Source organism: Manis pentadactyla, chromosome X (assembly GCF_030020395.1).
Source record: "Manis pentadactyla isolate mManPen7 chromosome X, mManPen7.hap1, whole genome shotgun sequence".
Classification (NCBI taxonomy): Eukaryota; Metazoa; Chordata; class Mammalia; order Pholidota; family Manidae; genus Manis; species Manis pentadactyla.
Window position 1 is genome coordinate 51288585 of NC_080038.1, and position 11495 is coordinate 51300079.

Below are 11495 nucleotides of genomic sequence, written 5' to 3' on the forward strand. Positions count from 1 at the left end.
AAAATTTTTCAGTGTACCCTCTTTCCCTAACCATTGCCTGGAAATGGCATACCAAGAGAAATAGCGTAGTGAGAGCTGTAGCAAGAAAAAGAGTATTTTATCATTGACATTGTTTATAATTGGAAAATGGTGATAACAAAGGGAAAACTAACTTTTAGTCTATTTTATTATTGTTTTAAAATTACTTACAGTCAGTGTACCCACTTTGTGCCTATACCTGAGGCAGACTATTCTCACTGTTCTTTGTTATGTCATTACCCTTCATAATAGGGGCCATCTCATAGCACTCCTGTAAAGATACACCATGCTTCAAAATGGCTGATCTTTTGCATCACTGACTGTACTGCCTTATCAACCCAGTCCTGCAACTGACTAGGTTGTTTTTTGCCTTCTGTTCTACCTATCAAAAAACCTAAAACCATGCCTCTAGCTCAATGCCTTCATACTAACCCACAAATTATTATCTAGCATTGGAACTTATATCACATTTGACTATGTGATGTAGTTAATATGGATACACTTTATATTATGTAGTTAGTTGTCATGTAGTTAATATGTATACTTTATATTATGAATTACTTTCCCTATGTATGTTTTGTTCTTCTACTTAGATGATATATTAATAGAAGTCATGAGTTATATGAAGTGCATTGGCACAAACAGGAGCTTGTTTGATTGTAATGAAAGGTAACTTCTTTTGAAATAGAAAAATTGGTCTCCTTACTGAATTCTTGAACAGTGATCTATGTATTCTAACAATGAGTTCAATCGCCACAGGGTGTCACTTCTTTACGAGTAAAATTTTCTTTATTTGAGTATAAAGAAAATAGGAATTCTCAGGAACAATTCTTGAGAGATTACAAGAAAACATACTAATGTGACAGTTGGGAAGTGTGGAGATGGGCTAGAAGTAAATAAGCCAAAAAGTGAAAATCCCATTTACACATGCTCAGCACTGTCTGAAGTCTCATTCTCCTTCCCACAGTTCATAATTTGCTCTGCAGTCTTCCAGATGGTTTCTCTTTGTGTGATGTGTGTGTGTGTGTGTGTGTGTCTGTGACTGTGAGGGGTGCGTAGGGGAGAGAGACACAGAGAGACAAAGAGACACAGAGGTTCAGAAAGCATAAATAGGATCTGTGTGTGTGTGTGTATGTGTGTGTCTGTAGCCATTCAATAACTTTTTCTTTTCATTTGATAACATTTCATTGGCCACCTTTTTGTCTCAATACATCCAATTCTGTCTCATTCTTAGCAGCTAATGCAGCAATTTCTGAATATTGAAATTATCGGTAAATAACATCTTTCATCCTCAAAATGGTTGCCTGGGTATGGTCCAAAACAGTAAGTCAGAGTGAATTCCATTTTGTTGCCCTTTATTTGAGAGCTGTATAGTTAATTAGTAAACAGTTTGGAGGATTTGTAGGTGTTAAGCAGTAAGCTGAAGAGTAGTATGTGCAAACCAGATTGCCACCAGAATTTAGAGCAGCATAAAATTAAATACTTTGGAAATTTTATATGGAGGAAGTGGAGAAAGAGCCAGAGAAAAGGAGACCATTAGAATACCAATGCATTTTGTCTTCATTTTTGCTTGTTAATTATTATAAAACAATACATGCTCACATAGAAAATGAAAAATAGAGAAACACATTAAGAAAACAAACATTACCCTAATCTTATGACCTAGACTTAACCATAGTTAATATTTATTTTTGCTCATATAGCTTCTTTCCTTCTGATTGAAAAAATTGATTATAATATACATCATCATGAATTTTAAAACATTCAAACAATACAGAAAGGTGAAAAATAAAAATAAAAAGTCCTCTTTCATCATTCTCACCCTCACTTTCCAGATATTCACTCACTGTTAATTTTTCTCATAATTTACATTTAAGTGCATTGATTTACCTTTACTCTGAGTGTGTAAGTATGTGGTGTGTGATATATATACAATAATGGGGTCATACTGTGTTAATGTTTCTTATGCTACTTTTTTTCATTTAGCTTTCTATCTGGAACATACATATTCCATATATAACCCAGATGCAAACAAGGCATACTGAACATAGAGCTATTTCAGAAAGTTGGACTTGACTCTTCTCACCTTTACCTTACATAGAAGAAGACCTATAGCCTTAGCTGATGGCCCATTCTAGTGAATCATACATTCTTCCTGTGTGTATGGCTCTATTTTACACTGTTTGTTTGGGAGGATATGGTTACTGCAGTGTGGTACACTGGATGGTGTCAAAGACCTGAGTTTAGATCCCAGTTTTAGCATTTACTAGCTGTGTTAAAAAAAGAAAATATTTCAAACAAACCTGTAAAGTATTTTTATCCCCCTTTCGAGATGAGAAAACAGACTCAGCCAAGGAGAAATAACTTACTTCAGGTCACACAGATAGTATGTAGTAGAGCCAGGATTCAATCAAAGGCCTATTTGAACCAGAGCCTATGTGCTTTTCACTTCTCCATCTGGACTTCTCTTTAGTACTTCTGCAAAGTTTAATGAAAGCATATCTTCAAAGTGATTGCCTCACCTTTTGACTGAAGCCTTGATAAAAGGTTATGTACTCTGTTATCTTTCCAGTGTCTCTTCTCTGACCCCCCTTTGTTTTCTCATATTCCCTTTTTTAGGAGAGAAGCCTTATAAATGTACCTGGGATGGCTGCTCCTGGAAATTTGCTCGCTCAGATGAACTCACCCGCCATTTCCGCAAGCACACAGGCATCAAACCCTTCAGGTGCACAGACTGCAACCGTAGCTTTTCTCGCTCTGACCACCTGTCCCTGCACCGCCGACGCCATGACACCATGTGAGAAACACAAACTGCACTAGAAGATATGTGCTGGTCTCTTTCTCTGTGTGCTGAGGTCATGACCATCTTTTCCTTTTTCACTTCGGCTTGCTTCTGAAATGGGCTTGGAGGAGCACACTGAGCCAGGTTGATGAGACTGGAGGAAAATATAGCTAGTTTTCCATGGGAACTCCTCATATTCTACCTTCACCTCTCCATTGTACAGTCCCCAATTTTTTCAACCTCCCCATGGGTTGAATTTCAGTGTGGCACCCATGGTTGCCCCCCCACACCCTCCCACTCCCATCCCTGCTCTGAGATAGGACATTTCTCCTACAGTAACAACACAGGAATCAAACTCAAGGCTGTGAACAAACACATGCTGCTTTTTCCCTATTTTTTCTCTTGTTTTCCAGAATTCGTGTCCATATTTTTTAAATAAGTACTGAAAAGTGGTTGGTAGTCTCCTAAAAATGACTTTTTTTCAAGTTCTCAGAAGAAGGCATAACAATGTTGTTGGTTAGTAAGAGTTACGAGGATTTGGGTCCTGAGTATAGGGTACATTCTCAATGACTTTAGCTGAGTCCTATATGAAACTCAAAGATTTTGTAAATCTAAACCTATTTGTTCTTACAGTTGGTTTTCAGATGGTGCTGGTGCTTCTGCTTCCTAAATACTTCAAAGAGAATGAAGGAAATCTTCTGGTCCTTCTCCTCTTCCTCTTCTTCCTCCTCCTTCTTCAGATGAAAGGTCTTTCTGCACAATTACATACTTTATTAGGTTAAATTTGGACAAATATTCACAGAACACATTGACATGCCATTAGGGAGAAAAGTGTTCCAGGAGAGTATGTTAGACAGTGATAGAAACAAGCATTACCAGGATGATCCTGAAAACAAGTAGAGGGGGACTTTGATTTGGCTAGGATACCAAAAGTGCTGTAATAAAACCTCACTCAAATGGCAGCCTGTTGAGGAAGTGTCTTTAAGGGGTTACAATGTACTATTTATTCTTTTGCTTACATAAAGCAACTGTTAGGAGCAAATTACATGATAAAAAATCACACACTGGGGCCATATTATGCAGAGGTGAGGGGTTTGGAGAAAAAAAATTTATTCCTTGGCATTATTAGCATGTATTCTTTGTTTCAAATGGAATATAAGAAGCATTTAATGAGAAATGACACACACACACACACAGTTTTATTTTCTGCAACTGCTGTGAACACCTAAGCCATTTCCTTTAGCCATTAGAGCAAAACTGCATAACATACACATTTGGTTGCCCAAACTGTTTCATCATAGTTTCATAACAGAGGAACATAAAATCCTCTGTTCTAGGCCCTGGACATCAGATCTACCTCCACATGGCATATTTCCTGTCTGAAGGGTTGGAGAGTGGGCTTTGAATCACTTGGTTTTGGATTCAGCCTCTGTCCTAAAGGTTGTCTTCATATTGAGTTCCTTTTCTTTGGCAAATATTCAACCATTCCCTCCATGAATGCTTTAGGTTACTACCTCCAAAGGCTATCCATTCTGACTAAATCATAGAACTCTAGCACTGAAAAGGTATCCTATTAACCATTTAGTCTTACCAATCATTCATATTTTAAAGATGAGACAAATGTGAGTCAGATTCTTTCCACAGATGGTTCCTTAAGGCATTATAGACCATACCTATTCTCCCAGGGATCATATTAAAACACATTAAAGAAAAGTTTACATCATTGGCTGTAGTATTTGTCCAATTTTATGTATATGTTATGCTTTAGCAAACTAGACTACTCATAAACCATTTATGGTTGATTAAATATTAAGTATAATGTGCTTGTGGTCATTGACATGTAACATTAAGCACACAAGTTTTCTCTCTAACACTGTATATTATCTCAGATTTGATTTACCTCATTTAAACTTGCAGTGTCTTTCCAGACCATAAACCTTTCAAGGACTGTCTGTATTTTTCAAAATGACATGTCGACTTTTACTATTATCATTGTTATTTTGATAGAGGCTTCTCCCTGACTTTTGGTGTACAAATTCCACACCATAGACTAATTGCTAAAGCACTAGGAAATATCAAGGACCAGTCTGTTAAAGGGGATTTTTATGTAGCTATAAGATTTTTAAAGGTGAATTGCCATCATACATAGATTTAAACTTGTCACTGAATAGTTAATATAGTATTTCACAGTATAGTTCAAGGGCTTATTCATTTTCCTCAGAGTTTGGATCTTGAGACTCCTTTTCCAGGGTTCATAACTGATGTGTGCCCCTCAGGCCTCAGGATCTTTTGCATTAGAGCATATCTATTTATAAATAAAGGCTATCAAATATACTGTTGTACTACTAGGTTGATCAAATTAGGATTCCAAATATTCGTATCACTGACATCCCAAGCCTGTATTCAAAATTTTTCATGCAAAATAATGAGGGATTTGTTAATGCTTTATTCATTGTCTGTAGTCAAGAAACAGTTCTAATCCTATTCTTCATGCCCTCTTCCCTCCAAATAACAATAAAATCCTTCCAGTTATTTACATATATTTTAAGAAGTATGTCAAAATTTGTAGTATTTTGTAGAGTACAGAGATTCACATACAGTACAATACAGTATTGCACCAAAGCATATATAAATTTTCTAAATAGACAATGATATTGAAAGGAATTGTCACTGTTAGGTAGCATTTGAGATTAATCGAATTTGCTGTGCTTACACTAGCAAAAAATCTGTTCATCATTATGTGAACAGTTGCCTAGTGGATGGCAAATGGCCTTATTCAATAGGGTTAGATAATATCCTGGGATTTGTTGCAATGGAATTGCTCCATCTGTACATGATTGGCAGTTGAACAAAACAATTGATAATTATAATTAGAAATTTCAGGTAAAACTTTGTAGACTGGGAAGTGGCTGGGTAAATTAGGTGGAGTGAATTATGGGCAAGACAGACAATTTGTGAGAATAACTTATTTTTAAATATTTTTTTTAAATTTCAGAACAGTTTTAGATTTACAGAAAAATCGTGACAATAGTACAGTTTCCATATCCAGCATCCAGTTTTCCCTTTTATTAGCATCTTTCATTTGTATGGTACATTTGTTACGAATAATGAAGTAATATTGATGCATTATTAACTGAAGTCCAAACTTTATTCAGATTTCCTTAGTTTTTACATAATATCCATTTTTTTCCAGTATCCCATTCAAGATACCACATCACATTTAGTACTCATATGTCCTTAGGCTTCTCTTGGTTGTGACAGTTTCTCAGATTTTTCTTGTTTCTCATAAACTTGTCAGTTTTGAGTGGTATATTCCTCAATCGAGATTTGTCTTATCTGTATCTCATGACTAATCTGAGATTATGGGTTTTGGGGAGGAAGACTATACAGGTGAACTGCAATTTTCATCACATCATATTAACATAACATGTTCTTGATGTTAAACTTATTACCTGGCTGAGATAGCATTTGTCAAGTTTTTCCTCAGTACTCTACCCCTCTCCCTGCTTTATGCCATACTCTTTAGAAGGAAATCACTATGTGCAGCCCACACTTAAGGAGTGGTGAGCTATATATCACATCCTTGAGGATGAGTATCTACATAAGTTATTTTGAATTCTCGTGCATGGGAGATTTGTTTCTTCTCCCTCATTTATTTATTTGTGCAATCATTTACTTGTATCAGTAAATTTACTCATGGATATTTATCTTACACTTCGGGTTGTAATGCAACACAATGTTATTTCATTGTTCAAATTATTCCAGCCTTGGCCATTGGACACTATTTTGGGTTAACTTTTAAGTCCTTCTGACACACCCTCATCATTTTTTTTTAGCACATCCTTATTTTCTGGCACTATGAGATGTTCCACGCTCATCTTGTATATATTTTTGGCTGACTCCTATAATCAACCATTTCTTAAAGAATTCCATTTTGTTTTCATGGAGAATTATATTAGAAACCAAGATCTAGATTTTAGGTATGCTTGTTGCTACTGTGGTACTTTAGGCCATCTCAGCTGACAGAGCAAGGAAATATATGTGTGTACACTAACCCATGTATATACACACATCTACAAATACCTAAAAATATTTCTATATATAACCTTCCATGTCATTTTTAAGCTAAACATGAGTTCATACTGATGTCTCCAACTTCAGTCCATTACCACACACATCATTATAGTCTTTTCACTTTGCTTATCTGTAACCTCTCATTCCAGCAGTGAGAAACATGGCTCCCACACCCTGCCATCTATTTACTGAATTGTTCAGTTATAGTGCACATGTATAGCAGTATCTGAATTGTTAACCTGTGCACTTGAGGGAAACAACAGTGCATGATAATAACATTTTTAGAACTCCAACAGTTCTTTGAAATAAAGTAATTGGCAAAATCTGGGAATTAGGAATTTCTGCTATCTGAGTTCTGGGAACTTGGGGTCTATTGTGCCCTAAAAAAGTTTTATCAAGAACCAAGCCATTGGGAATTGACTTAACCCTGAATAAACCAAGGCAAATTATTTGTCCTCCTCACTGTACTAATACATATATAGAGATAAACAGGAGAAAGTGGGTATGCCCAACTGAAACACTTAGCACTTTCTTTTCTCACTGGTAAATATGGCTCTCTGATAATAAGAATACTACCCCAAATTACCACTCTTCCATATATTCCTGTCTCTCACTTGGTTGACCTTAGGCAAATCACATCACCTCTCTGTGCCTCAGATAACACATCTGTAAAATGGGGATCTAAATGTCTACTTCACAGGACTCTTGTGAGGATTCTCATTAATGAATGTTGGCAAAAATGATGGGAGATCCTTAAATGAGCAACAAAGTATTATGATCATCACTATGATGATAATTACAGTACCCTAAATTTACCCTAGGAAAAAAAGAGAAGATTAGGCATTCCAGATAATAAAGAGCTGACTTTGAGTCAGTAACAAAAGTAATTGAAAAATAGTCACTGGAAGCACTATTATTTCTTCTCTTCCTGCCCCTACATTCTCTTCATTATTAACCATAAGATCCTCTTCTGTTTCCAGACTCAAATCATATTAGGGCCTAAAGGAATAAGTAGGCAAAATCCATTGCTTCAGAAGCTGAATTCTTCCTCTTTCCTTATTCTGCCTAGACCAAATTACACATCACCCTCTCAGAAGCGCAAAGGCAATTTTCTGGAGCCATTCAAACTTTGGCTAGTTCAAATTCACTGATTACATTTTTCTCTTTCCCCATTTACTGTGCTCTGAGCAGTTAATGTTGGAAAGAAGTGGGGTGAGGTGGATGGGATAGGAGTGGGATGGAAGAGGATAGGATTTATACCAGTGGCAGCATATATCTTTAATTTGATTTCTTTGATTTCAAACACTGGTTTCATCTTATATTTCCTTCTCTGGTGGTGGGTAGAAATCAGGGAGAGAGGGACTAATTTTTTAACTGATAAACTCTCCTTCCCTTCCTGTAGAAGTTTCCCAGGGTCAGTACAAGTAGTTGTGTTGGATATTACTTCATAATTATGTTGAATGCAGTTCTGTTTTCATTTTATTCCATAATAAAAGGAAGAGAATCCTTAGTGGTGCCCTTCCCTGTTTTTTGACAGGAGGTCACACTGAGAGAAACTGACTCTGTGTATGTGTATTGGGGAAAGGAGCCTGCAGTGAAGGAATTGACTAGTTGTCATTGCTAGTTTGTTTAAAGAAATTATAGAACAGTATATTAAGCTTTAGTCTCTATAATACTTATGTTTGTGCCTCATTATTTCAGTGCTTTAGAGCAGCACTCTGTTTTTCCTCAGTAGTAGTTCTTGCTCCAAAGACATGACTTTGAGGCTAGGATCATGAGCAATTTCTTACATACAAGTCTTTTATGCACCTGGAGATACTCAAGAGTATCCTCAGCATGGCCACTTAGAGTTTATTCTGTTCTAGCCTGATGGGGCTCTCCCCGTGTGGCATCCAGGCAAGGTGTGTGCTTGGTGTTATGTTTGATTACTGTGTGTTTTTATTAATAAAAATATTTTAAACTTTAGAAACCATGGCTATTACCTTGACTGTCGCCATTTTACATTTCTTCAACATGGCATGGCATGGCATAAATCTATCATTTTCTTTCCATTTTCTGGGTAAAGCTGTGACAAAAATACTGTATAGGTATGAGATAAGAAAGGAAACTGAGCTTTCTTAAGCACAATAATTTCTGTGTTTAAATGTGTGAGGAACTCCCCATTCTTGGGAATCTATTCAGCCATGTTCCTGAATGGAAGATTTTGTGCTCCTTTTGTATGTTTCCTACAAATAATCCCACAGGAGTTTGTGGGATAGATTCAGCTGGCTAGGTTTCCCTGCCCATCCCTGCTCTCCTTACCATTTTGTTTGTTTGTTTATTTCCTAATAAAGAATATAGGAGAGTAGGGTATTTGGAGAGCTTTAAAATAAAAAATTGCCTCAGTGTAACTACCAACCTTGGGTGGAGATGTGAGAAGCTGCCTCATCTGAGGAATCTGTTTTGGGAAGCTTTGTCTTTCAGAAAGACTCTGAGAAAAAAAGTATAAAGAAGGAAATCCTGTGAGAAAGATTGAGATCAAAATCTGAAAGGACAGAGTGACTGTCCTAAGGTTGCCAGAAAGGGATTTTCACTACAAATGATATAAATGAATTTCAGAGTGTATAGGTTTTCTAGTAATATTTCTTTACTCATTTGTTTATTCTAAGAGTCATTGTCATCTCTGTGGGTTAAAATTATCATCAATTAAATGCTAAAAATATTGACTAAAAAGCTAAAAATAATCCAAGATCTTTACTGGTTGCTATGGAAATAAATTAGACACAGCTGCTTTCAATAAATTCATTCCCTAGTGGGGGATACCAGCATCCAAAGAAACAAAATAGTGTCTTAAGTGTCATAATACATATATGTTCAATATTTCTGAAAAAATTTTAATGTGAAAAATAAAAGATACCATAAAAATTAAAAGACAGCCACATATATAACACAAGGTTTGTACCCAGGATATATAAAGAAATCATTCAAATAATACAAAAAAGCACAATATGCAACATGAATAAAAATTAACCATTTACAGATGGATTGGAAATAGTCAATAAACATAAAATGATACTCAACATCACTACTAATCATGGAAATAAAATGAAAACAATTTTCCACTCATTTGGCAATTCTTTACAAGTTTTATAAGACAAATGTTGGAAAATTTATAGAAATGGGCAGTTATTATACAATACTGGTTAGAGATATAAAATGGTAGATATATTGGAAGAAATTTTTCTGTATTTATTATGAGGCCATTGTAACTCTGGGGGGGAAATCCTGGGGCAAGATACCTTTGAAACTGGAATCAGTCAAAGGGAGAAAGAAAGGAGAAACCCATTTATTTCCTACAAGCAGTCATCCTGCATCTCTCTTGACCCAGCTGCACAAGAAGAGACACCCACCCAACCTCTCCGGTCCAAATAATCCCTTGCTTGCCCTTGTAATTACCTATTGATAAGGACATGGACAACTTCACCCCTTGGAAATACCTATTGTATGGAGATGCACTAAAGCCAGGCAAGAGATTCTGGAAATATTGCATTTTACCCACAACTAACTCCTCCAGAAATCTCACCTTACAACCTACTTGTTCCCCATCACCCACAATGGCCCCTGTGTGAGAAAACTGGAGTATTGTAACCAGACTAATAACATACAATAGCAACAGCAATAAAATCATGAAAATTCTCAAGGCAGAAGATTCAGCTAGGTTCAAAGTCCTAGACAGAGTAAGTCCATAAATCGCCCATTCCACAGGAAGTCAGTAGCTGAACAGGTGGGGAGTTCAGAGCAATCATCACAAGGCAGCTGCAGCCAGAGGACATGCCCAGGCCCTAGGGACTGTAGAAGACAATACCCTTAAGGGCAAGAAGATACATGTTTTAATGACACCAGCATACACAAATCTTGTCCATCAGGTAGGATGCATGCAAGAGAGCAGTCCTGTGATAGGACAGTGGCAGGAATGGAATCTCATCCTGGTCTAGTACACCAGACTTTCACCCCCTCCCTGTGGGAGTTACAGATGGGTCACTATATAGAGCTATGGGAGGTATATGCACTGGCCATAAAGATAAAACTTCCCTGTTACATGCTCTTACCTCCCGGACATTTTGGGTACACTACCATGATCTTTGGGAGCTACTGCTGTTACTCCAGGAACACACAGGCCAGGTTTCAGGCCTTTTCCCCAAGGTAGAAGAAGGGCCAGCCATCACTGGGCCATGTTTCGAAATGTCCAGGGCCATGTCCACTCAACAGTGTCTCCAGGGTTTAATGCAGTTTCAGCTGGAAGCAGGATGTTGGTCTGCTGGCCATATTCGGGCTTCAATAACTTCTCTTTGGTTTGCACACAGTTGTATAGGATAGGCAGCATTGTGTGTTAGCATACCCACAGGGTTCAAGACTACTTTTCAGGGCTTCTCATTCAAACACCGTAGCAGTGTCCATAAATAAACTGACCAGCCCTGGAGACTATTGGTGTCTAACTGCAGGCCAGATTTTGACAAACCTTTGTACCTTTCTATCATGCCTGCCCTGGTAGGGTTATATGATACATGAAACTTCCACTTTATTCCTAATTGCTATACCCATTCTTCTTGTAATGCATATCTAGTAAAAAGGGGTACCTTGA

The 11495-nt window shown here is 37.0% G+C and overlaps 1 protein-coding gene across 3 annotated transcripts in view; it reads left to right on the forward strand.

Moving 5' to 3' along the window:
• The window catches only part of KLF8 (KLF transcription factor 8), a 399198-nt gene extending 389265 nt beyond the window's left edge, over window positions 1-9933 (forward strand). For all 3 annotated transcript variants that reach the window (XM_057495311.1, XM_036931567.2, XM_036931566.2), the window contains one exon: window positions 2638-9933. In XM_057495311.1, the coding sequence (XP_057351294.1) occupies window positions 2638-2819 (182 nt within the window). In that variant the 3' untranslated portion in view covers window positions 2820-9933. The remainder of the gene's footprint in view (window positions 1-2637) is intronic.
• Window positions 9934-11495: the final 1562 nt, after the last annotated feature.